We start from the raw sequence: 26,746 nt of genomic DNA on the forward strand, positions 1-26,746 counted from the left end.
ATTCAATTATATCTCTCCTAGAATGCTAAAGTCTGTCTTATTTTATCTTTACATAATTTGTCCTCACAACCTCGGCCCAGAAGGTTTTTAATCATTTTAAATACTAAACTCAGAGAGAAAAAAATGGGAGCTTAGTGATTTTAATAAACTATTCCCATTTTATCAAACCAGAAAATAAAATGCATAAGAAATAGTTACTTATTGTTGAATTGCCATTCATATAATCTTGTGTTCTGTACTGGAGAAAGATATGTAGAATTGGAGTCTTCAGTTATGACTGTGGTGCCTGTCTCAATATTAGACATGAAATTATCTTATATTCATATGATTCATTGCTCAACCTTCAACATATACAGTTGAAGATGTCAGCTTCAGAAAAACCTAATAGGTCTCCGGAACATATAATAATTGCAGCACTTTTCTTGAAATGCCAGGATTTCAGGACTTAAAATTAGTTATAAATCATAGTCGATATTAATAATCTGAAACATTTCGTTATTTAGTGCTGGCAAATGCACTTCTTAATGCCATCTCCATTCAGCTTATCCTCTTCTCTGTCTGCCTGTCTAGTCTTTATAAATGGGGACGGACTCAGGTTGCTTTGATTGGGTGTGTGTGCTGGAGTAACACTCCATGTCTGAAGGAGAATAGTAGATTCATCCGTGCAATGGGCTGCAGTCATCCGCCTCCATTTAACATGAGACAGTAGGATTTTTCTTCTTACAACAAAACACAACATGCTGAATTTGCATGTTGCTAGTTCTTATCTTTCAGAATATATGACAGATTGTTTTGTGTAGCAACAGGTTGTCATCATTATTATTTGGTAATGTGTATTTTTACTGATGAAGTCATTCTGGTAATTTCCTATGTTGTTTGTGGCTGGGCACTGCCATGGGATTGTTTTATCAGGATGTGCCCCACAGGGTTCCCTTAGTTCTCACAGAATTACAAAAACTTCGGGAAGTTTCACCATCTCTTAGGAGTTTTCATCTCTTGCCCATCATCTGCTTGCTATAGTACTAATACTCTTGTTTGGAAGAAAAGTCAGAAAAGATGCTACCTGAACCTCAGCAAGGTGTGGTAGTCCAAATGAACACAAGAGAAGTAGGTGTGAAGCTATATTGTTACATTTATTTTGTTAGCTTGTTTTGGATGTGATTCTGCAGGACGTACCTACCTCTATCGCATTTGGGATGCTTAGCAAAATTGGAAGGCGAAGAAAAAAATCTTTGTTAGCCATATCAGGTATGGTGAAGCTTCATGTAATGCAGCTGCCTGTGTCTGGTTCAAGTACAGAAGTACTGAGTAAGGGACTAAGCATTAGTCCTTGGCTTTCACTCCCCTGGGAGTGGGAACTTCTGGGAGGAGTCAAAAAAAAAAAAAAAAGCTGCGAAACTATGCAGAACTGGAGAGTTTGTGTTTGTTCCCCTCCAAAGCTTTGGGCAGCAGGCTGGCTCTTTCCCAGTGCATCTCTGTCAGGTGATATTGCAGATGGAGAAGCAAACCAGCCTTTCCTTTTTTGCAACAGTAAGTTTGGCTCCTTACTTACTGGTGCCCTGTGTAAATACAGCCAAGCACAAAAAAGTGTTGAAACTTTTCAGTCCTGTCCTTGCAATAATTTCTTTAGAAATGTCAAGAATTCAAGCTCTAGCAGCATTTTTGATTAATATCTGCTTCTAATCTTTGAAACATTTGTTTTGTCGCAGAAGATTAATCAGAGGAAATAATCTATTCTAAAGGTCTTACGTTTATTTTTTATTGCTGGAAGAGACATATATTTAAAAGCCATTGCGCATCTCCTCCTAGGAATGTACGTATTGCCTTCATCTGTCTCCCTTTATGAGCCTGCTGCGTGTTGACAAGCCCTATAGAATTACTTCCAGCCTGTTCAAATGCTTTTTCCCCTTATTCAACTGTAGGCACAGTGACAAATCAGAGTTGCAGTATAAAATGTATTTTGCTGGGAAGTGACCGTGGCGAATTTGATGCCGTGCTGGTTACTTGCTGTATTTCAAGGCAGAAGAGCTATATTTGATCTTGGGGGTGGAAGAGAAAACCACAGTGTGCAGGCTGGTGGCTGCTTCGTCGCTAATTTATTGGCAGATTTTGGAAAAAAAAACTGCATTCTCTTTTTATTTTTTAGGCCAGATATTAGCATGAATTATGGTGCTAGCTATTTCAACAAGAGTCAGGTGGAAAATTTAACTCCTTGGAGAGCTGTGTGTAGTTCTGAGCCATAACTAAGGCTTTTAACTGTCACACTCCTGCAAATCATAATAAAGAGTAATAGATAAAAAGCCACTGCTCCTTTAAATCGGTGTCACCAGTGACTCAGAATCTCTATTGATTTTTTTTTATTCCTACCAACAGTTTCAATTAAGATTCAGCAGATCCACTCTGAGAAAACCCTGTATAAAATGTCTTACAATATTTTTGTTTAATACTGCTTTTTAAATTCTGTTTAAGAAATCAGCATTGAAAAGTAATAATATCTATAACACATTAAAATATTGGTCTAAAAGGCTAATATAATGCCCAATTCATAGCTTTTGTTATAAATTTTTGAGTGTATAATTACTAGAATGTATAAATACATATTTCTTCATCTTTTTTCCAAACAACAGCTATACAAATTTAAAAAGTCAAATATATTCACCCAGACACACTACTTTCTGAATACGGGAGAATTACAGCATGGTTTTGAAAAAAAACCCCACAATTTATTTTCCCTGCAAATAGTGTCTGTACCAACAAATCATCTGGACAAAATGATTACAGGCTATTTGTCTTTACCCTCTGTAATGCACTAAGCAAATTTCAGTGCTTCATCCACACATGAACCATTTGCTAATTTGGGGTATATACCACATTTGTCAGGCCTTTTACCTGTATTTGTGCATTTTGAGGAGGCTAACTCCAGATGGGCAGCAGCTGTTGTTCCACATAGGATTGTGTGACCATATTCCGCATGGAAGGCCGGTGGAAGGAAGGGAACATGAGGCTCTGTCATTCTCCAGGAGATCTTGAAAGCTGCAGAAAAAGAAATGAGAAGGGCAGCCATTAGGAGAAGAGCAAGATGCATGTGTAGAATAAATGCATATTAATAAAAAGGTTTGTCTCCTGAGTCACTGCGCTTCCCATTTAAATTTCCATATTGGCATGTGGCAACTGCTGTAATTGCTTGCATTAAAAAGTAATACCAGGGATCTAATACATTCTTAGTTCTCACTACAGCAATTTATCAACTAGGAACGGGAAAAAAAATTAGCACTGTACTGTTAGCCAGTTTTCTCAAGACCCGTCTGAGATCTGTGGGTCGTAATTTGGAAACCTTTGGCAAGAAACCTTGAAGTACAACAGGGATATCTCTGAAATTTCCTTCCGAGACATGTACATTTGTAGCTGATACATTTGTTAGTTGGTACATGTAGGTCTTTCTGAAATCTTCTGTAATTTCACAAACCAACTTAGATTTTCCATTTTCACTTGGTAGCCTTCCATCCTGTTTCCTAAGCAGGCAAGAAGTTTTTCTTTGCTTTCAAGATTGTGTGCTGGGGAACTTCACATGTTAAACGTAACTTCACTGCCATCAACCTTTGGAGGCCTCTGAGGAGTGCATTAGCTCTCCTACACATTTGGTTTTCTACTGGTTTGGAAATTAGCAGGTTAAAATAAAAGAACTGAAATGCATATCCTGCATGGCAAGTGAAAAATGTTAAGAAATAAATTTCTGGTGTTCTTTTATGCAAAGAAGGATTAATTTATGGAAGCTGCACTGAAATGGGTGATGAAATTTCCTGTATTGTAATTTTAAAATGCCAGAACAGGAAGAGACCTTCAACACTGAGTGGTGTCCAAAGTTCATGACAGGCTCTAGGCTAAAGAGCTATCAATTGTTTGCACGCTTAAATATCTAATTTATTAAGAAGCTGGAGGAAGGTTGACATCCCCATTCTATAGCTTTTCATTCTGAGGACAGTCTGAGGTGTTCAGTCCATGTTTTCAGTGTTCAGGCATTTCCTCATTGAAGGGCTAATGTTCTTTGGCTGTTTTCCTGAAGAAATGGAGACTATTGTAAATTCACATTGTTGAGAGTAATGAATATAAAGCCCGGTGCAAGGAGGATTTAATCATGGAGAAATGCCACCATTCTAAACCTAGCACTCCCTGAGAATGGGAGACCATCTGATGTATTTCAATATTGGTATGAACCTTGATTATCGCTTACCTGTGCTGCAGCTGTAATGAGAAGAACTCTGGAACAACATCGCAAAACAAATATCTAAATCTGGTCCATGTGAAGAAGAGGGTGGTGCAGTGGCCTGAAGGGGAAAGGAGAGACAAGAATTCCTAGTTCCTCTCCAGGAGGCCCTGTCTCATGAACAAGAGCAATATCAGTAAACAGGTTTGGAGCAGGAAATGTATCTCTGCATCCTTTATAGAAAGGAAAAGTCTGAGAAGGGAGAAGTGAGGTGAAAAATAGCTACAGTGGGGGAGAGGGAGGACTGGAAAACTCCCCAGGTCAAAACAATAGGAGAAATGGCAAAGAACTGCAGAAAAGATTTTTAAAAAAATGAAGCCAAACTATATAATCAGGCTTTTATTTTTAAAAATTTAAAAAAAGTCATTGAGAGCAAAAAGTAAAAATCAAGCAGGGAAGAAGTGGAGAAAAGGACAGGTTTGGAGAAAAGATACTGATTTAGCTTTCGGCTGTGCCTCTTTGTGAAACTTGAGTTTAGAAGACCTTTGGTAACCAGATCAATAAAAACTTTAAAATCGTTAATTAGATTGAGGCCCAAAAGATAATCTCTTGTGATAAAAACTTCTACCTTTATTTGCCAGAACAGGAGTAAAAAGTGTTCACTGCTTGTTTACCTTCTGATTGATTTTCCTTCAAGCTAAGAAAAAATGTGCTGCGTTTCAACAGAAGAAGGCATTGATGTACCTTCTTCTGATTTAGAAATGTAGAATACAAGGCAATGGTCACTTAACGGTAATTAAAACTATAGAACAAATGACAAGTCTACAAAGATTGCAAGAGGAAGCAAGAGGAAGCAAGTTTATATCTATGTATGAGACGAAACTGCCGGCAAGTACTGTCCAGCAGTACTACCTATGAAGGATGATTGGCTTTATTTCCAGTTGCTACAACTAGAAAATTTATTTCTTAATTTAATGCTTACCTCAAATGTAATTTATTTAGGTTGTTCAGGTGTTAAATCAGAAGCATGCTGAATTTAAATTACCTTTTTGGGTGTGCATTATATTTTTACAAAATCAGTGATGTTGAACACTTACAGTGTTTTTTCAAGTACCGGCTGTTTTATTGCTTTTGTGTTTTACATTAGTAAACATGTAGTTATTATTTGCATTAATGTCACCATATTATTTTTTCTTTGGAAAGAAGCAAACATCACTGGACATTTATTGGACTATAAGTCTTATATTGTGTTTAGTGAAAATTGACTCTGATGCCTATAAGATACACCTTTGGAAACAAAATAATGTCACTGATGATAACTTAATTTTATCTCATTGTTAATCGTATGTGCCATTAAGCTATTTTCTCTGAAGGGATGTTGTCCTGCACCTTTCTAAAGCTTGGCTTCGTGCATCATCATTTCAAGTGGTAATTCTTGAGTGCTAAACCTGAAGTAAACGGAGCATTCCTACACCATCATATATAAGCTTTAAATTACATAGGGATGAGCTTGACAAAATGTGTTCAACCTCTGACCTTCTCAGAGACTTTCCCAAAGAGGACTGAAGGTCACCTTTCATTAACTGTATGACTGAGACTTGATTGCAATCCCAAGCACAAATACAGGCTGGGTGGAGAATGGATTGAGAGCAGCTCTGAGGAGAATGACTTGGGGATGTTGGTTGATGAGAACCTCAACATGAGCTGGCAATATGTGCTTGCAGCCCAGAAAGCCAACTGTATCCTGGGCTGCATCAAAAGAAGCGTGGCCAGCAGGTCAAGGGAGGTGATGCTCCCCCTCTACTCTGCTCTGGTGAGACCCCACCTGGAGTACTGCGTCCAGCTCTGGGGCCCCCAACATAAGAAGGACATGGACCTGTTGGAGCAGGTCCAGAGGAGGGCCACGAAGATGATCAGAGAGCTGGAGCACCTCTCCTATGAAGACAGGCTGAGAGAGTTGGGGTTGTTCAGCCTGGAGAAGAGAAGGCTCCAGGGAGACCTTATTGCAGCCTTCCAGTACCTGCAGGGGGCCTACAGGAAAGCTGAAGAGGGACTTTTTACAAGGGCATGTAGCAATAGGACAAGGGGTAATGGCTTTAAACTGAAACAGGGTAGATTTAGGTGAGATATAAGGAAGAAATTCTTCACTATGAGGGTGCTGAGACAGTGGAACAGGTTGCCCAGAGAAGCTGTGGATGCCCCATCCCTGGAAGTGTTCAAGGCCAGGTTGGACGCGGCTTTGAGCAACCTGGTCTAGTGGAAGGTGTTCCTGTCCATGGCAGGGGGTTTGGAACTAGATGATCTTTAAGGTCCCTTCCAACCCAAACCATTCTGTGATTCTATGATTGTGCGTTGGTTTGAACCCAGGTGGATTTCTCTGTCTTCATGTTTTTAAAACTGCTCAATTTAAAAGTTCTCTGTTACTCTACTGTAATGCTAAAAGAAAGGTCACAGAAATTTGTATTTTTACATTAAAATATCTAAGAGAAGGTCATGGAGTCTGATCTTCATTGTGCTCTGGGAGTCTGCAGAGGTGGATCGAAAGCTTTTTCAGCCCTCAGCTGAGTAAGCTGGGAGATTGTGGGTTCATTTGGGTTTGGTTTCGTCTTTTTTTAAGAGCACGGGCTTTTCTTCCACCTGAGTATCAGGCTTTTGGAATAAAATTTGTGTTCAGACATGTTTTTTAGTATCTTCCCTTCACAGTTGCTTGGTTTTTAGTATTTCAGTATCTTCTGTAGCTTATAGTGTCATAATAATCCACAGTGTCCTCGAGCAAAGATACTGTAGGAAAAACTTAATTCAGAACGGTGCATCTGTTTTGCCTTATGATTTGTTTGCAGCTGAACTTTGATAAGGGCTGGTTCATACTTACAGACTTTTTAGAATTCATTTTAAGTGTGTGCTTGTCTGAACTTTTTATTAATTCTTTTCTTCTTTTGTTTTGCAGATTACAGATAGAAGAATCTTCTAAACCTGTAAGGCTATCACAGCAGCTGGACAAAGCCGTAACCACGAACTATAAACCGGTGGCTAATCATCAATATAACGTAAGTAGCTTTCAGTATTTTCCCTTATTCTCCTAGCCAGGAATCTGGCTGAGGACTCCAGAATCGCTCTGCTGCTGTCCTGCAGCCCTTGCCCTCACAGTTGGCCACTGTCTTTGGAACTGTTCCACGTTATCTGTTTTCTCCCTGATTTTGTCTTCTGGGGATCGTCTTTCTGTCTCAAGACCAACATCACCCTTGGGGCTAAGGTCTGCCAATTCTAACTCTCTCATGTTATCTGATGGAGGGCAGACCGCCTTTACCCAAGCCTTTTCTAATGTCTTTATAACATTCTTCCTCTAGTCTTTTTTTAAAAATGTAATTTTGAAATCTGGGGATAAAAGGTAGTTCTGCCTTTGTGCTATGAGATGTGGAAGCACTCCTTTGAGCCAAATAAAATATCATATGGAGGTGGGTAAAAGACTTGAAAAGAATCATTAGTTCCCAGTCCTTTGCAGGAACTGACAACAAGTAGAAAAGAATAACAGCTGATAATTTTTCACAGTTTCATACCTTCATAGTACGTGTTATTTGCATCATTAGCTTTGTCAATATTACACCCACGCTGCTGTTCCAGATCAGTTGATGTACATACAAACTATAATGTCCTTTTTCTTAAAGATCCTCTTTGAGTAATTTGTATGTATGCATATATAATCGCTGTTACTGTTGAATGTGAGAAATGTTAAGTCATACTGAAAATGAGTCACTGTGTTAGTCATTTAAACTTTTACACTTTTTATTAAGATTTTATTTACATAAAACAAATGACAATATACTGGATGATATTTAAGCATTATTCTGAACGGCAGTCTATTTCCACAGAACCAAAAATAATCATTTCTCTCTCATGGGACTGTTTTGTAGTAGTTACTGTTGAAAGTCTGATCTATACATAGATGATCATACCAATATAACTATTTCAGCTAAGGGAATGACATTTAACCAAAATAGTCACACTGGTATATCCTGCTATGCAAATGCAATTTTATATGAGTATATTGTTTTATGATGCTACTGTTATTCTCCTTCTTTAATTCTGGAATAAGCTACAGTGATGTACAGCGTCTCTTTTTAGTGGGATTCTGTGCCACTTGCCTGACACTAGCATAATTACAACATTATGACTTCAACCTGGAGGCAATCTTTGAATCTTTATTCCAGTTGCAAATTGCTGTTGTGGTATCATTACAGAAATTTAAGTCTTGTGTGAGATTCAGGGGGTATAACCAGGATGTAACCAGGCTTCTTAAAAGTTATGATGCTCTTGTGTCCTAGTTGTAATGTTTTTAGCGGTTACATAGCTGTCCATGCTAATGGAAATCCATTGGCAATGTGTTTACTTTTCGTGTTCTGATGGGAAAAATCTAGTAGGATATACTTATACTTGAGTCACTCTTGGCCATGCCTTGACTCTAAAGGCCCAGGCACCACTACTTTCTACAACAACTTTGTTTTCATTAAGTCTTATATTAAGGTTCAAGTTAGATGACTGAAAGGATGTATGACTGGGAGAACATGTCCTTGAACTTTTTAAACTTCTTGGTTAAATTTTTTTGGTGTTTTCAAGCAGCAGTTGCTTTCTTAAAACTTGATGTATTGCTTGTAATCATATGACAGCCCTGTTGGGGACTTTTCACAAGAAAGAAGAAAAAATTGTACAAACTACCGTACATGCTGATGCATTCAGTCATCTTCAGGGGAGTTTCTGAGGAAAGAATAAGCGTCTACTAAGAAAGAAAGGAGTAAAATTTCCTGAAGGAAAATATGATAGAATATTAAATGGGGCTTAAGTGTGGCTGCTCCATGTACCCCTAAATGAACATATAACAGGAAGGAGGATGGAAAGAAATTACATGTGGATAGGAAATAGCAATAGCTTTTTGAATACAAGGACAGGGAAAGTGATTTTTTTTATTTTTTTCCAATAAATTATATTAAACCTACGTTTTTATGAGAAGAAATTGCAATTCCATTACGATATGTGCCAGGATTATAACTTAGCTTTTCTTCTCTGGGAAAGGGACCTTCATTTTCTGTATACCCGTAGATTATACACGTCTTTAAAAGGTTGCAACGTTCTTGCAGCTGGAATCTTTCTGTGACTTCATTATTTTTTGTAACACAGCAGAAAAGTAGTCTAGTGGTCCTGGTTGCCCCTTCAGAGGCTTCTTTGTGGTCTCCCCTCTTCCCACTCTCCCGTACTACAGAGGTTGGTACCTGTGCTCCAGGGGATGGGAAAACCTTTAAGGCTTCTTTCAAACATTTTCAGATAGAACTTTAGATTTAGACTCACTTCTCTATCACCTTTGTATTAGCTGTCTACCGAAGCAGTGTAATACATCAGCTTTGGTATTAATGATACCTTCAAGAAGGCAATTTTGGCAGCTTTTCAGCAAGCTTAGCAACATACTGGGAAGGTAAACAAAGAGAAATTGATTTCTGTATGAAGTCTTGCAGGGATAAACTCGTAGCTTCTGCACTCGACAGCTTGTTCTAAAATGGTCCTTCCTTGAAAGCAAATCGTATTTTAACACTTTTTAAATTTAAAAACCACACAATTTTAAATAAATCTAATTAGTTTACAATGTATATGCGTTCTCTAACACGACTCTCAAAAAGTGCTTTAAGCCTACTGCATAAAACATCCTGTTTGCAAAGAAAACTGGAAGGAAAAAAAAAATGAAAGGCTGCATTGTAACTTGCTATGAGCAGTGTATTCACAAGACAAAAAGAAGAAAACAGCAACAGATACCATGTTTTTTTTTTTAAATAGCACTTCACAATGTGCTCCGTGTTTTTAGACAACAGTGGGAGCTGTTGCTGAAGTTGGAGAGAAATGCTGGAGTATTGCTAATTAAAATGTGGGCAACTGGGACCGCCAGCTGCAAATAACTTTTCAACAAAGGGAGGGTTTGATATTCAGTTTTCTGTGCAAGTTGTTTTTATACATTAATGAATTAAGAATATTAGAATATTCACATTGCATTTGTATAGGGAATACAAACACTCCTTGATTTACTTTAGCTCATCCAGAGAATGTAAAATAGAAGCTCCTACTGGGGAGAGTGTACCAAGGCAATAAAATAATAGAGAAAGAAGAATGCTGGGCAGTACAATTTACTAGCAAAAAAAAAAAGATTGTGCTTTGCTTAAAAAGACTGTTTCATGTTATTTTCCAGGATGCTGCTATTCGTATAATTAAGATTTTATACCCAGTCATGAAATAGTCCTGTCAGAGACCTAACATCAGTGAAGATAATGTTGAGAATTTCCCTATTGTTACTTTGTTCCATTGTGTAGGAAACATCAATTTTAAAGCGAGTATTTTTTTTCTCCACACGGAGAGAGTTGTAACTAGTAGCTAGTTGCTAGCTAAGCACATTTTCGCTATATGTCATTTGAAGAGGTACAAACAGTACCATGGATTTTTTGTTGTTGTTCTCAGAGATTGTCTTGAGAGTCCCAGTAGCTTTTCCCATTACGTCCATGTTACTTATCCTTTATTCCCGTAGCTCTGCCACATACAGAAGTAATAACCTCAGTGCTTTGCTCTTGTTCTTGCTCCTTAAAAACAAAACAAAAAACATAAAAGGAGGAGATGGGTTTCTTCCATCGCTTCAGCTTGACCTTCCACTTGAGGAGTTTGCAGTTGGTTTGTTTTTCTCCCTCTAGTTAATTTTGGTTTTTTTGTTTGGGGAGGTAGAAAATTGCAGAAGGTTTGGTAAGAACAGGCATAATAGCTGCTGCTGTGGCAGAGTGATGCAGCCTGTAACTGGCTATCTTTATCTGTCACACCGCATCTTTCAACTGGTGTTTTTGAGTCAGAGAAAAGTTGTTAACCTTAAAAACAAATACATAGGTCTTTACACTGAAAAGTGACCTCAAATGTACGCAGGAACCCAGAACTCAGTCAGGCTTTGCAAACAGAGATGCCTTTGTCTCTCCTACTGTCTTCTGGACTTGACCTCTAAAGTATCGGAGGCCTTTCTGGCAACAAGTGAAGGCTGGATAATCCATTTCTTCCTCTTGTAAAATGTTAACATGCATATATTCAAAACCTTATTAAGTCCCCAGTCCTAGTCTCCCATAAGCCGGTGTCTCAAATGCAGTAGGGCTCTATTGAAAATGCAGTAGAGTGTTGTTTACCAGCCATGACCTGATCAGCAACTGCACAGAGAAACTGGAAAATTCTGTGGACCCCTGAGTCAAAAAAGGCTGAAAACTCAGGCTCAAGAAAGCCCACTGCAGTTGACTGCAGTGGCTAATTAGAAAACACTGCTTCCAGGAGAACATAGTGTCAGTGTCTTGATTTTTGAAGAGGATTCCATAAAGTTGTAGTTTCTGCTTTCCTTCTTATGTGGAAAGAAACATACAATATATCCTACGGGACGGTAATTCCTGTGTTTGACTGTGAAATACCAAAGAGAAACAATCTGGAGCAGTTTTCAGGCAGGACCAAAAAATATTTGTTGTACCCAGCTAGATTAGATTATTTTTAATAATGTTTGGGTTGCTGTTGTTGACTCATTTTCTTCCGAAAACACAATGTAACATGGCACTGTCTGCAACTTTGTACATGCCAGGTAAGCTCTCTACTTTGGTTTCATTCCATGTCAAATGATGATACTGCCATACTTTGCGATGATCTTACTCATTTGTTTATTTGAAGTGCTGTCAGTCTCATTACTTATGAGACAGTGGGTTTGCCCTTTGACTCTCTCAAGCTTAAAAAGAAAAGCAACAGTTTTCAAATACAAATAATATTAGAAAATAGAAACCAAAATTGTTCCTGTAGATGGAAATACAACTTCCAAAATATACAGTGTAATGGGATTCTGATCATAACAGGTGCTTTTCAGTGCTAGCATGAAGTATCAAATTTAGACTGTAGCCTGAGATGTGACCTATTCATGTATTTTTTAGGACCAAAGGGACAACTATCATACTAAAATAAATTTAAAATGCATGTCTTAAACCCTGAATATTTCACTGTCCTCAGGATGCACCCATGTCCTTGCAGCAAGTCCCTACTCCATTGCGCTTAGTTAGAACATGACAGTGGTAGTAGATGATTGCTCTGGAGAGATGGTTTCTCTGTCAGAAAAATATAAATGCTCATCATATATCTTAGTAAGTTCTGACTTGAGCCAGGTGTAAATTAAAGCATTTTTAATGCCGCAAACTGACTAGTGTCAGATCAGATGAAGATAAGATGCAAAGAACTTTTTGGCAATCAAACAGTCGATTTAGTGTATTGCTTATCTTGCAGGTAGCAGGAGACAAGCACTCTCACACATCTCCTATTTCATCCTACATTTCATGCAGCAAAGGGCCAGTCTCCTCCTACTTCCCACTTTTTGTATCATTTCTTTCAGTGCTTCATAAAGAAACTCTTGCTCACCTACCAGGACATAGGTAGTGCTGTAGGTCATAGTAGACTTTTAGGTGAATGAGTTTCCCTACTTCTCCAATACCTATATAACTATGTGAATACACCCAGTAGAGCACTGGACAACTGCTTTGTTGGTGGAGTTGCAAGGCAGAGCACACCCTGGGTGTGCTGCTTGGTATTTTGGGTTTGTAGTTTTGAAGAGTGTCAGCTGAGTAGACTTGTTCATATATATATTTCAACACCATTGCAGTTCTACTTCATGCATTTACGACTAGATGCAGTCTACTTGCATTATACTGTGTAGTGAGACTATACCAGTAGAGAAACAGAAATTGAATCCACAGCAGGGCTTCCAAAGCTTACAATTAAAACCTTTTCAAGGTCAAAAGAGGTTCCTAATGAATTGTCTGTTGTACTTTCAGAAGAAGCAAATGTTTTGACACACTATTGTTAATAGCAAGGCCAATGTCCTAGATTTATTTTCCTACTCTAGTTTCTGTGGCATAGCCATTCAGCTGTAGATCATGGCAACCAAGATAATGTACTGTGAAGTCGGTTTACTTGATGCTACAGTTTGCTATGGTTGCAAAGCTATTACTGTTTTGAAGATTTATTTTTTTTAAAATGCAGAGGCTAAAGAGTTAAGTAATTACACCAAAGTGTATTAGTAGATAAAAATCAATTGTGTGGGTTTGTGTGGAGAGGTTGTATCTTTTATAATACTAACATACAGCTGGAAAAGCAGACAAGTATTTGGTTGCCCAAGCCCATCTTAGGTTTTAAGCAGAAGCAACAGACTTCGAGCTACAGGTTGGGAACAATTGCTCTGCATTCACTTTAATGATGTACATCTGTTTCAGGATTTCAAAGAGAGAGTTGGCTGGCCAGAGACCTGCGAGCAACAGCAAAGGTGGTAATAGTCTTTGCCACTTTGGGACAGATACCAAGAGACAGGCTATTTTCACTCAGAGAGTAGGAGGGAGTTAGCTGGCAAGGAAACATAGGAAAAAATAAATTGGGCCATAAAACTAATCTCTCTTCTTAAAAATAAGATTTATAGTATCCAGTAGAACTGTGAATTTTCATCTCTAGGCTTCTTCTTTGAAAGTCTTCCTTTTGAGGATCAGGTTTGAGACATCAGAGGCAGAACGACTCCTATACAAAATTATCCCACTGGCAGCCAGTTGTGTGTCCCTTATTGATCATGTTGCAGTTGGTGCTCTGTGGTGATTGGGGTTTGTTTGGGGTGTGCTCATCTGTGCAAATCTTGCTTCTGATGATGAAGCTGAGGAAATGCAGGAAATATGTTTGGAGGCGATAAAAGTTTCTGCAAAAATATAGGGTCATCTTGTGCAGATTACAATAGTTAAGTACTTACTAATATGCATTCTGAAACAGGATGATGTGTGGCAACAGGGGGGCTCTACTTGCTTGGAAGGGGTTTTTTTTGACTACCGTAACTTTGTGTGTGCTACTTAGGTTTCTCCTGAAGAGATACCATCCGCATCCTCAAAGTGTCTTCACTTGGTGAAGATTGGTTTTTATATTGACGGAGTGGTTGCCTTGAGTGCTGTTTCTGGAGCAGATGAGGCAGTGCCCAAGGGCCATTTGAGCATCCTTTGGGCAGGTGGTTGTTAAGATTGTTGATGTAGCCATGTTGGTCTGTGGTCTGTTTCCCGAGTATGGCAATTTGTAGGTTGTTTGATATTTGTCATTATACTTCAGAAGCTGATATCAACAGAGGTGGAGTGAAAATACTGTCTCAGTTTGGATTCCTGTTCTAATATTAATTCTCTCTCCAGATTTGGGCACATCATGCAAGCTCTATTTCTGGGGTTTTTTACTGGTTAAAGCAGAGATACATATCTGAAAAGCTTATTGTGCTGATGACAAAATGCTTAGTTTATGTTCATAAAAGAACATTTGCGTACTCAAAAGAAAATTTTCCAGATGAAAAGCACTTAGTCATTGAACAGTGTTTTACTAAACAGAAGAGGTTTTTTATGTCTTAATGTTCAGCACTGAGTATTATACAGCGTTACATATGAATGTCTTTAAAACGTGTTTTGTATCTGATAGATTGAATATGAGAAGAAGAAGAAAGAAGATGGAAAACGGGCTCGAGCTGATAAACAACAAGTGTTGGACATGCTTTTTTCAGCCTTTGAGAAACATCAATATTACAACATTAAAGACCTGGTGGACATAACCAAACAGCCGGTGGTACGTACTAGTAGGCTTGTAATATAACCATTTTCAGTAGTTACTACTGTGTATATTTTCCATATCCAGAAAATAGTTTAATATATACTATATGCCTTTGAAACAACTCTCTAAATATGTTTTACAACAAACAGAAATCAAGTTTTAAGTTCACCATTGTGGGACTGTGTAGGTTACTAGGCATTGCCGTGAGTATACTTTTTCTTGACAGAGGTGGTTTAAGTAACCTAAATAGTCTCTTTCTTATTTAGGTTTGCTTTAATACTAGAAACCAAATTCTGTAATGCTGTGACATCTTCCATGCTACTCCTGTCCTCTCTGAAGTAACAGCCTAGTTCTGTTGCTGTTGGCAGTAGAGAGTGTCAGCCCTTCCTTCAGCTTCTGGACTTCATCTTGGCATAGCAACAGGGGTTACTTTTTTTCTGTGGGTCTAGAAAATTGTGTTTCGTGGAATTAGTATTAATGCACGCATTGTCCATGTTAAGAGCTCAGGCATCATGTCAACACCCCCAAAATCACGTGATTTCCTTTAAAAATAGAATAATTTTTAGACTAAGAGTTTAGGGGGGTGATATTTGGGATTTATTTTGATTTGTTTTTTAAACACTGTTTTGATACACAAACAAGAAAAGCATGAAGATGTGCTTAGGTGATGGTTTTGTTATCCTGTAGTGTCTGCCAGCCCCTTCATCTATGAACCCTAACTTTCCAGTTCTTTCCCTTCTTCCCCTGTTCAAGCTTTCCTTGAGCAGACCAGGCAGGAGCGGGGGGAGACAATGACATGTGAAGTATCTTTTGATGTTTTTCACTGCTGACTTCGATATCTATCCTCAACCCAGCTGCAGTTTTCACAAAACTTCAAGGGATTAATCATGTTTGAGTCTAAATGGAGCAACAATTTCAAAAGTTGTTAGAGCTAAGGCAGAAGAAGGAACAGTGACAGCTGGATTATGGAAAAAATTATTCCTCTGTAAAAGAGGGGAAAAAATGGAGATACTTACTGGTTTTGCTCACTTCATGTTTAGAATTAAATGGATCTGTATCAGAGGATTTGTATAAGGTGCACAATCTGTTTGGTTAAGAAACTACACAAAGATGTACCCAATTCAAATACATGTAGGTTCACAGTGTTCTAGTACCTTGGAAGAATCTAGTTGGATAATGTATTCGTGTCTTGTATTCCATTCATTTATCTAATGAGTCAGCTCCTTATCTGTGTGGCAGAGAAGGTGTGTGGATCATGGGAGCTGAGAAGGAGGAGTAAATAGGAGGAAAATATGAAGGGAGCGGCAAGAAAATTTTCAGATATTTTTCTTTTTGTAAGAGATAGGTGTGACAGTCACTATCCCGATCACTTTGAATATAAGTAGGTGCAGATTTATCCTGTCTAGCATGACTTCAGCTAGAAATAGTCACCCACAACTCCCACTTAAGCCATGGGAGAACAAAAGTTTTCTTCCTCCTATGATGTGATTTACCTCTTCAATGTACCTGTCTCTCTGCATCAGCTCAAAGGAGCCCGGAAAAGCTGTGTTTCTGACACAAGTTTCTTCATTAAGCACCAAAGTTGGGCAAGATTAATCCAATTTTTGTCTCTGTCACTGCCGTAAGGATTAGATGTACAGGGTAGTTATTAGATTAGATGTATAGAGCAAAATACCTCATGTGAAAACTTCTGTTACATTTATGATGAATTTCTATGCCTGTCTATGTATCTCTGCAGTCATCATATGTTCCTGAATATACTCTGCCTGTAGCATAGTAGATCTGTGCAGCGTACTTTCATCTCAGCCAATCTAGGCTTTTTTTTTTTTTTTTAACTATTGTAGTAATGCAGATATGTTAAAAGGAAACTGTAGACTAATTTGACCTAACATCACATGTTATTTGGGCTATATCTTTGCATCTATGTTTCTTATTTGGGTCTGTCTAGTGATGGCTAAAAGTCCCATAGGGCTCCTGAGATTAATCAAACCATTAAACCCTCTTCCCCTGAGTGGGCTGTGCGGTCTCAGTTTCGAGCTGTGTGTGAGAGTTAGGGTTGTGTGTTCATTCCCAGCTGGGGTTTTGCCATAGGTGTTGGTACCCATCCAGCTCCCTCAGACACGATATCCCGAGAAAATAAATGACCAAAATCCTCTTCCTAATGCCTTTCTTCATTCACTGGGTAGCCAGTATGGTGATAAATTCAAAACTATCTTTCACTACGTCATCTACCCCTCATCTAAAGCTATCCTAATTTCCCATCTGGGTTCCCATTAAAAACTTCTATAGGGAGTTGCTAATGGCATCCATTTCCATTTAAAAATACTATCCCTTGGTTCCTGCTGCTCAGCCGGTGTTTGCTCCATGTTTGAGCATCCCTGGTGCTGCAGACTTCAACCTCTGGTGTGCAACTTTTTTTTTTTTTTTCTGAAAATAAACTACCTGTTCCTAATACCCACTGTGACTGTATTGTTTGCAGAGCAGCTATACCTGACAAAAAAAAGTAAAATGCCAACAGGTGAATAGGCATGCTTTCCCCATGCTGTACAGAGGTTGGCTGCTAATTAATCTCTTCTGAGTGTTCACTGCTTTGTTTTCTGTCATAGTGTCTAAGATTGTCTGGGTATGTAATTTCTCCTTTGAGTTTCTAAATGTTGAGGTTATTTTCAGACACGAGAAAAAAATGCTGCTGCTGTCTCCTCAGCTCCCATTAAAATGAAGTTCTAGGTGCTTACATCACTGGCTAATAATATTTAAAACACATTTGTCTAAGGGAATTAACATCTTTGTTAGTGAAGTAACAAACAAATTAAGGGTATTTTTCTTACCTAATGGTAAATGTAAATAGTAAATTAAACCCTTGCTACAGAATATGCTGCATGTTACACGGGAAATTGCTGCCATCTTTATTTTGCGATCGTGAAATGACAAAGCAAATCTATTCTGAACGCAAACTACTGTTATATTAGGGAAGCCTGGGTTTATTTGTCTTCCTTTTTAATGAAAAATAACAATTTGCAGTACTAGGCAAATCTGTTGCCACCTACCCAGATGTACATACTGAGTGCTCCCTGGAAATACTGCAGTAATTCTAGATTTGGACTTCATGGCTGAGAACATAATATGCTTTTTATGTGAGCAATCACATATTTGTGAAGAATGGAACCAGTATGGAACCAGTGGTCTAATATGAACTTTATTTTTTCAAAATGGGGTAGATTGATTGCAGTTTTTTCTTCTGTTTCAGCTTTAAGTAATGGTTATCCTAAATACAGAGGAGGGGGGTTCCCCTCAAAGTTTCAGAAGGGTTTTCAGAGCTTGGAAGTTAACTCCTCTCTCAGAAATTCTTATCCCATAATTCTATAGTAACATTTCACATTTTATGGAAAAAATCATGAGGGAAGGTGTAACAGAGCAGAGGATGCCTTAAATGTACAAACAGATTACCTACAGATTAGCTTCTGTGTTAATTATATGTATACAAACATATTGAATCCCTTTCTGAGAAGAAATTGTGGGCCCCTGATTAGCACTCACCAGGCTCTAAAATTCAGTATTTGGCATCGCTGGAGGAAGTGGGGGGGTTTGTCTTGATGGTAGAGGATCAGACTATGTAGTATGCTTCAAGATGTATAGGCCAGCCTGGCACAGCGCAAACCCAAGGTGGAGGGTCCTGGTTTCTGGCAGAAGTGATTCTGCAGGAAAAATCATAACGTCCCCTGAACTCATCTCATCAAGCCACTTGCTCTCAAGTGTGGTGCAGTACAGCAGGATTATCCCCGATTTGTAATTGTCTAAAAGGTCCAACATTTCAGCATTGTCTGTGCACGCAGACTGATTTTTTTGGGTTAACGCTCTCAGCTGCCCTCCCTAAAACCACTGCTGCTTGTTTCCCCCCGCAGCAGAGATGGCAAATAGGAATATGTTGCAAATCCTCAGCTGCTGCAGTTCACAGTCCCAGCTTGAAGTGCCTTTACTGTGGCACAGACGTTACCTCACTATGCAGTTCGGGTTGGTTTTGTTCCGTTTTGTTATGCTGTTGAATCAAAACTCTTGGAAGTTTTGCCCAGAGAGAAGCAGAACTGCCTGGGGAATTGGGTCTGAAAACTAGTTGAAATTGAAAGTAACCTTAGTTTAACTGGGTGGGTGGTTTGGAGGCATGAGCAAGTAGTGAGAGGTGAGAACTGCCTCGTGCAAAATGTCACCCAAAGATTCTGCCACCAAACAGCAGCAAGCCGCCGGGAGCTGTGGACTGTGAGGCCGTAGCGGTTTTGTTCTGCCTGAGCCCTGCGGCATCGTCACACCCTGTGACCTGGCTTCCCAGATGCAGACTAGGTCTCTCAGCCCAGGAACTGCATATTGGATGTACTTCGTGGGGCTAACTACAATTATATTTTTTTCCAATTCTCATTAATCTGTCCGTGTGATCTAGAGCAGAATTTAACCTTGAATCTGAGTGTTTCTTCCACCCACTCTGCCATCTTTTGAAGTGTCTGTCAGTGACACTACTGAAAGCTACCTCGCGTGTATGCACAAGGATTGCAAACAAAGCAGTGGATATGCAGGTATACACATCTACGCATACCCATGTAGAAATCGCTTTTTCACCTGCTTTCACCACCTTTTAAAAAACGCATTGCGCAAGAGCAGTGTCATCGTACAAAAACATTTGCACACTAATTGCTGTTGTAGTGAGCACATTTGTCTTAGGTACCTGACTCTCAAATAATGACAGCATCTCTGCAATAGCTGGGATGTGGAAAGGTGTGCTAAGAGATGTATATTGATCTCCTGCTGCCACCTGCTGGGGTTTGCATCGTGCACCCTCGACGACTGACGAGCCATCCCCGCAGTGCAAAATTAACTCCCCGCTCACTGCTGCACGCAGCCGCTCTGCTCGAAAAAAAGACCCTAAGAAACTAGTTTGTATATGCAGTCCGTTACGGTCATCTTTCTTACTTGTTGGACAAACACCCCTCATTGCTTTGAGAGAGGTTTTTAAGAATAATTTTGCTACATGAGTCCAAATGAAGTATTGTCATTAGTGTGGGATCTGGATTTTTTGCTTTGGAAATTTTTTGTTTGTACCTGGAGAGAGAGTAATGATCGGTTTCTGTAAAAGAGACTTTTTTTACTGACTGAGAACATACTTTTCATTTATTTCCCAACTCTTCCATTTAGCAAAAAATGGGAAGAGTGTAAGGAAGAGACTGGGCAACTGGCCTTTCTTTTTTTCCTGTCATCAACTAATATTTGCTTTTTTTAATGAGTTGGTGTATGTTGATATTTGCGCTTGGTGGAACTGTAGACACAGAAAATGCAAGGGTTCCAGTAACTCCAGTTCAATATATGCACTCAGGATTAAATTGCTCAAACTAAAGCAAGTATGAATTTAATGTGGGGATTCTTAAACTGTGGTCTGTGGTTGCCATGGCAATCCACTCAAGTCAGTCCCGATTAATATTTAAACAAACAAGCAGGCAAACAGCTCTTTAAAAAATGAAACTAATTGCTGGGGTTTATTAAAAGAGTAAAGGGGGGTGATATTAGTGAGCTGTCTTGTGTCAAAGGTTATACTACTGGTATCATAGCTTTGCTTGTTTTTTTTTTAATTTCTCTTCCTAGCCTTAATATTTGAATGTATTGGAAAATTCTCTGGCACCTACTCAGCTCTCCGCTAAAAATAAGGCCATAATAAAATGCTTAAAGCTTTGCAAAATGGCATGAAAACCAACAGCTCAGGGCTTTGATGGGGTCTGAATAAGGCAGGGAGTCAAGATAATCCCAGCCCAAGCAAGACAAAAAGCCAAGAGCTTTTAGCTCAGGTGGAGAAATTCCAGCAGGAGGAAGATGTGTGAGAGAACGGTGATGTACAGACCCGCACGGTGGCTGTGTCCCACCACCCCGGGGAGCCCCTCGTGCACAGCGGCCACCCACATGGCTCGCTGTCTGTGGTGGCAGCAAGCTCCCAGGGCAGAAAGCCTGCCTGTGTCCCCACGTCTCCGCAGTCATGTGAGAAACGTAAACACACAGATTTTTAGACCAGCTGTGCATCTGATACTCAGGGTACGTAGGGCATATCTCAGCCTTTTGATTTTGCATGTGCCCTGTCTTGAAACAGGAGCTGTGGAGCATCTCCGCTAGCTCATATGTAGGTGGGTGCTACTGCTGTAGGTCTGCAGTAACCTCAGCATCGCCTTCCCAGAGGTGCTGGGAGCTTCATTTTGGCAGCCCATGGAGCATCCATCTAGCTAGTACCTGCCTCTCTGCACCCTGGCAGGGCTGCGCAGGGAGTGCCCGGGAGTCGTCACCCCTGGGGCTCGGGTGCTCCCTGCTGCATCCCTGGGGCTTGTGCCGGGCGTTACACCCAGGCCACTCTACTCCCTGTTGGTGCCTGGGGGCTGAAGTCTATCACAGAGTTGTTATCGCACAAGTTAGTGCTGATCAGCCAACCTTGCTGTCCGCCAGGTCATTTTTATGAACTGAGTTGATGTGATTGAACAGATTATGAGATGTCTTGTAGGAACTGTGGTAATTGTCTGCCTGTATAATCTGAATTTTTGTCTTCTTTCAGATATACTTGAAAGAAATTTTAAGAGAAATAGGCATCTACAACGTGAAGGGGACCCACAAAAACACATGGGAGCTGAAGCCAGAATACAGACACTACCAAGGGGAAGACAAGAGTGATTAACAAAAGCGTTTACGAAGCAAGAGAGAATTAGTGATTGCACTGAGGGAACTGCAGTGGGTTTACAGACAGGACTGAGCACAGCGCAATTCTGCAAGGTTCAAGTTAAATTAAAGCAGCTGATAGTTTGTAATTTTCTGTAGCTTCATTTTTTTTCCAAGGAATATTTCTTGTATGTTTCTATAAGTGTTTTGTCTTTGACAGGAAAAAAATATTTACAGAATAAACTTGTATTAGATTTATCTTTATTAAAATCTTTTGAGTTCTGACCTTACTTTTTCTTGGTAGCTTTGTGGCTTTTCCAAGCCTCAATGACTTTGAAGGAAAACATGTCCTAGAGGAACCTGTAACTTTGTGGGTTTGCATTCCAGTAGAACCAGGTTAATACCCTCACTTCTGCTGGGATCTGTCAGGGCTTCGTCTGGAAGGCTGCAAAGGTATATAACCCTTTGTGCAGTGTTTGGATGGAATGGACATGATGCTCCTTTTGGGATCAGACTTCAGGAAAACCAGCCACAACCGTGGTGCTCATCACAGTCCTTAGACTCCATGGGGACATATCAACACAGTTAAAAACCCGTAAAGCAAAGGCTGTTGGATACACAGATCAGTGGGAAGATGACAATCCCCTCCAGGTGATTACTGGAAAAAAAAAATGAAATGTCTGTCTATTAGGTACATCAAGGAATAGATTTATCTTTTGTTTGTTTTTTATGATGTTACCTTTGTTTTATGTTTAAGCATATCAATAAAAGCGTTATTGTAATTTGTACCATGCAACGTTCTACATTATTGACTGAACACATGTTGTGATTTACATAGCATAGGTATGAAGGTTTTTTCAAACCTTCAAAATGTTTTTATTGCTGGCTTTGCCACTGGGTTTCTGTGTGTTTTGGGGAAGATTGCTTAATGTATCCGTGTCTCTGTTCCCCAGTTTTTAAGTGCACATTGCAAGGGTTGTCTATTCAGCATCCTTATTGGGAGGGAGATGGGATGGGACTATTTAATTATATTCTCAAAGCTTTTATGTTAAAAAAAGAGCAAAGAAAACAGAGTGGAAAAAACCTCATTAGTATACCTGTAAATGAAGCAGAAGGTGAGGTTTTATAGCACAATTTTCACATCCCCTCGGGTCCTTTGTATGTGTGCATCACTTCTGCACACACTAATAAAAGAATAGGTCTGCGTGAAAAGCAAACATTCCGTTATTGGTCCACTTGGAAGCAATGAAAGGTTCGGAGTGGGGTCAAATGTCTTCAGAGGTTTCTAAACCAACTCTGACCCCTTCTGCATGTCACACATTTTAATTTTGCTCAATTCATTGTTTCTATAATTGTTTGTGTAGGTATCTCTCTACAGATATGCTTCCTGCTGGTGCTCAGCTTCTTGTGGCATGAAGTGTCCAATTCCTAGGAGGTGGACTATAGGAGGTGGACTGCTGAGAGTTTTTGAAGAGCAGATTACGTTCCAGCGATGTCCGTGTGCTTTCATAAATACTGCCGTTCACTCCTGTCTCCTCAGGCTCTACGAGCAGGACCCAGCTTGCTAATGGCTACGGGGGATATCTGAGGATGCCAAGAGGAACCCAGGAAGTCAGCCTTCACGTCTTGCTATGGTACATGATGTGCTCCCCAGCAATAGCCAGAGCCTGCACACATTGCTGTCCTCCTCGTGCTGTTCGAGTCCTCCGGAGACTTGCATTCACAACCATGTAGGATGAGAACTCTTGCTTTTCACGGGCTGGGTTCCTCTGTTGGGTTTGTGTTCTGGATAGTTTGAGCAGCTAAGGTACCTGGAAAGTCTAGGTCAGCTTCTCCCTTGTGTTGCTCCTCACATGATCTTCTAAAACCACGCAGGGCAATCCTGATTTAGTAGTGTTGTAATTCAGTGCCACAGGTAAAAATGACCATGCCATTTCAGAAAGAAAAGGTTACCTTTAGTGGGATCCTCAGCAGGATTAGCTTAGCAGGAAAGTATTTTGGATCTGCTTGTATTTTTGGTTTTATGTGAGTTTACTGCTTCACTGTTTGTCTTCAGTTGAGAGGGACATAATCAGTCAGCGTGAAATGTCAGAAGATCTAAGTAGGTATTTTATTGATCTGCAGAGTGCCTTTGGACAGGGTAAAGTGGCTCTACTTACAAGTAATGGAAAGTGTACAGAGCATGCCATTTTTTATGGGGTTTATGTTTTTTACAAAAAAAAATATTTTTATAGGCATCATTAAAAACATGGAGAGTGCTAGAAGTAAATGAGCAGTGGAGTTGTCAGCCAACGAGAAGCACAAAGGTTAAGCCAAGGTGCCCTGTTTCGCTTGCAGTCTTCTCTGGAGCGGTGCCAGTTTTCAAGGTAAAAGGGGAACTGGACAATGAGGAAACTCTTATTTCAAAAACAACTGGGAAACATTACTCCAGGATAAACTAAGACAAGACATCTAGTGGACAGTCTAGAAGCCAGGCAGCTCATGAAGCATTTTTTTTCCTGCCTCCTGCATGATTTTGAAGGCTTTCTAGCTTGTTAGTGTGCAACTGGAATTTTAGCCCCAAGAGCAGCCACAAAATCCATGTGGCGTGAGAGAAGGGTACGACGAGCCCGCAGGGGTGCTGACCAAGAGGATGAAAGATGCTCTCCTGTGCTGACACCGGGACCGGTGCTGCGCATTCAAGGACTCTGCTGCCTCCTGCCTGGTGGGAATGCATAGTAAAGATGGAGTAGTTAGGTGCTGTTTGCAGGTCATCGTCCAGCCTGCAGCCAAGCCACGGGGTCTTGCAGCACAAACTACCCTAGGGACAGAAGCAGCAGGGTAGACACGCTGCTACGGGCCCCATGTTCTCCCTTCTGCAATAACTCAAGGTACTGCAGGACCGGTCTAACTTCATGTGAGCCTGCAATAAGCATTTAGCATTTGGGGGAACCTCACTGGCATCCAGCACGCAATAACCAGCAAAAACTCTCCAGCTCCGCTCTGCTTGTTCTGCAGGGGGACCTTACGCAAGTGCTGTTAGCAGGATTGCCATCTGCCGAAAGAGAGAAGGAGGAGGCTCGTAGGCATTCAAGTCTGATTCCCCGGCCCCCACATTTGGATTAATTTAAACTCTGAACTCACAGCAGTGATGAACACCGATTCCCTGCTGGTCTTCCCATGTGCTGCTGTCTCTGCTCGCTGCTGAACTCTGCTCGTGCAGATGTTCTTGACTATCAGTGGTCAAAACATTGGTCCATGAATGGGTCCCATAGGCATGAGCCGAAGTATCAATGTGCTAAATGCCATTGAATGAGATTAAAAGCACGTCTGCTCTCTAGCATTACTTCTCCCGAGTGACCAGTTCTTTGAGTCATCAGAAATTTTATCCTCTGTAAGCCCAGTTAGTACAGGCATGGGCCTGAGCTGATGCAAGGCAGCAGTGATGCAGCTGCCCCAGTAGAGACACGCCCGTGCCAATGGGCTAGAAATGGGTGAGAAGGTGCGACATCCCCGTGCCAATGGGCTAGGAATGGGTGAGAAGGTGCAAGCCCGGAGGCTGCCACTGCTACGTGGGGAAGGGGGGTGGATTTGAACCCAGCATGGGACAGGCTGGTCCCAGTGCTGCCCTGCTTCCCTCCCTGCCAGCTCACAGCTCTAAACATCTGCCTGCCTCCTCCACAGGTGGTGGGACAGGCAGGACTGCACGAGGAATGGGAGCAGAAGGTACCAAGCATGAATATTAGCTGCGGACTCGCAAAAAGTGACGTGGCTGCAAGACCTCTGCTGCCAACACCACATCTTTGACACAGAGCTCCTAGTGGGATCGGTGCTCACTAGCTGGCTTTGATCCCAGTGGATGCTCCCTAAAAGTCGGCCATGCTTTGAGTCAGCTACGTATTGTCTTCACCAGCTGCTTGGAGTCGGCTCCAGCTGAACGTACCTCCTGCGTGTGTCACCACCCACGTTCACATGTCCCTGTCTCCAGGATGGCATTTTTCATTAATCACCATATTTATTGACTCCTAACAAATCGTTTTTCTCGCTAATGCAGTATCAGAGCTGAGCTGCTGCTCCAGGCTCACCTGGAAGATAGCTCTGCTTCTTGAGCTTTTCAAAGAGCTGTGGCTGGGTACAACCTGGCCCATTTCTCATACTGGTGGCTGGACTGGGGGACTCTTTCTTGGCTCTCCTAACCAAGACTGTGGGTGACTACCAGGCTGTGGGGGTCAGCCTTTCTCTGGGAGTGTTTAATTATTTGCACAAGGATGACAAGCTCCAACAGAAAAGATCAAAAAAGGCCCTTTCCAGAAAAGCTCAGCACTCGGTGCTACAGCAGGTGTCTTAAGGTGTCACATCTCTTGCCTGGCTCAAGCAGGTCAAACTCTTCCACCTTTGGCTCTCATCAAATGCAAAAATTTTGGACTTCATCACATTTTGGAATAGGCAATCAGTAAATATCTTTGGATGGGGAGCACAGGGCACCCATAAGCCAGAGGGGTCAATGAACATGGATGCCATTGAGCATCGCTTCAGCGACCCAAACCTAGGGCTTGTGTGATGAGCAAGACTCGAGCACCAGCAGCTGAACTTGCAGCAACCCTGTTCTCCTTCCCAGCTCAGCAAATCTCAGCGCAAGGAGCTGCTTGGTACTGGTCGTACTGTTCTTAGGAGTACCTCAGCCAAAATGTGTCCCTTGGAGGAGTGCAGCCAGCTGGGGGGGGGGCTTTCTGCTCCTGATGGTGTCACAAGGGGGTTTGGGCTCTTGCAGCTGGCATGTTTGCAATTATAGGCAAATAAATGGGAGAAGGGGGAAACTGCAGTATTTGGCTTTCAATCTTGAAAGGAAGGGAATGACTGTTTCTTTCCACCTCTACGCCATTAACTAGTTTTTTTACCTCTGAAGCTCATTCTTGAGAGTGGGATTTCCACAGGGACCTGAGCACCTCCAGGAGGCAGGGAATGCTTTCAGCAGCTGTGAGACAGATAGATAACCAAGTACAGAGGACCAGAGGAACAGGCAAGGGCAAAGTCTACATTAAAAGCGAGGAAGGAAACAATGGAGAGTCCTTCCTCAGCTGCCTGGGTCTGTGCCTCCACCCACCAGTCTGTGGTGGGAGGGTTGATAGCACTGGGGGAGGGAAATGAGACTGACCGCCCTGGGCTTCACACATCTAATTTAAGTTATTTTTTTCCCAGAGAGGCTTACATAAAACCCAGTGTGGATTCCTGAAAAGCCTC

The 26,746-nt window shown here is 40.8% G+C and overlaps 1 protein-coding gene across 2 annotated transcripts in view; it reads left to right on the plus strand.

The window, feature by feature from the left end:
- The window catches only part of GTF2F2 (general transcription factor IIF subunit 2), a 92,408-nt gene extending 70,092 nt beyond the window's left edge, over nucleotides 1–22,316 (plus strand). For both annotated transcript variants that reach the window (XM_072850183.1, XM_072850182.1), the window contains 3 exons: nucleotides 7,152–7,251; nucleotides 14,723–14,866; nucleotides 21,426–22,316. In XM_072850183.1, coding sequence (XP_072706284.1) covers nucleotides 7,152–7,251; nucleotides 14,723–14,866; nucleotides 21,426–21,545 — 364 coding nt within the window. In that variant the 3' untranslated portion in view covers nucleotides 21,546–22,316. The remainder of the gene's footprint in view (nucleotides 1–7,151; nucleotides 7,252–14,722; nucleotides 14,867–21,425) is intronic.
- The last annotated feature ends 4,430 nt before the right edge of the window (nucleotides 22,317–26,746 follow it).

Source organism: Ciconia boyciana, chromosome 1 (assembly GCF_034638445.1).
Source record: "Ciconia boyciana chromosome 1, ASM3463844v1, whole genome shotgun sequence".
In the NCBI taxonomy this organism is placed as follows: Eukaryota; Metazoa; Chordata; class Aves; order Ciconiiformes; family Ciconiidae; genus Ciconia; species Ciconia boyciana.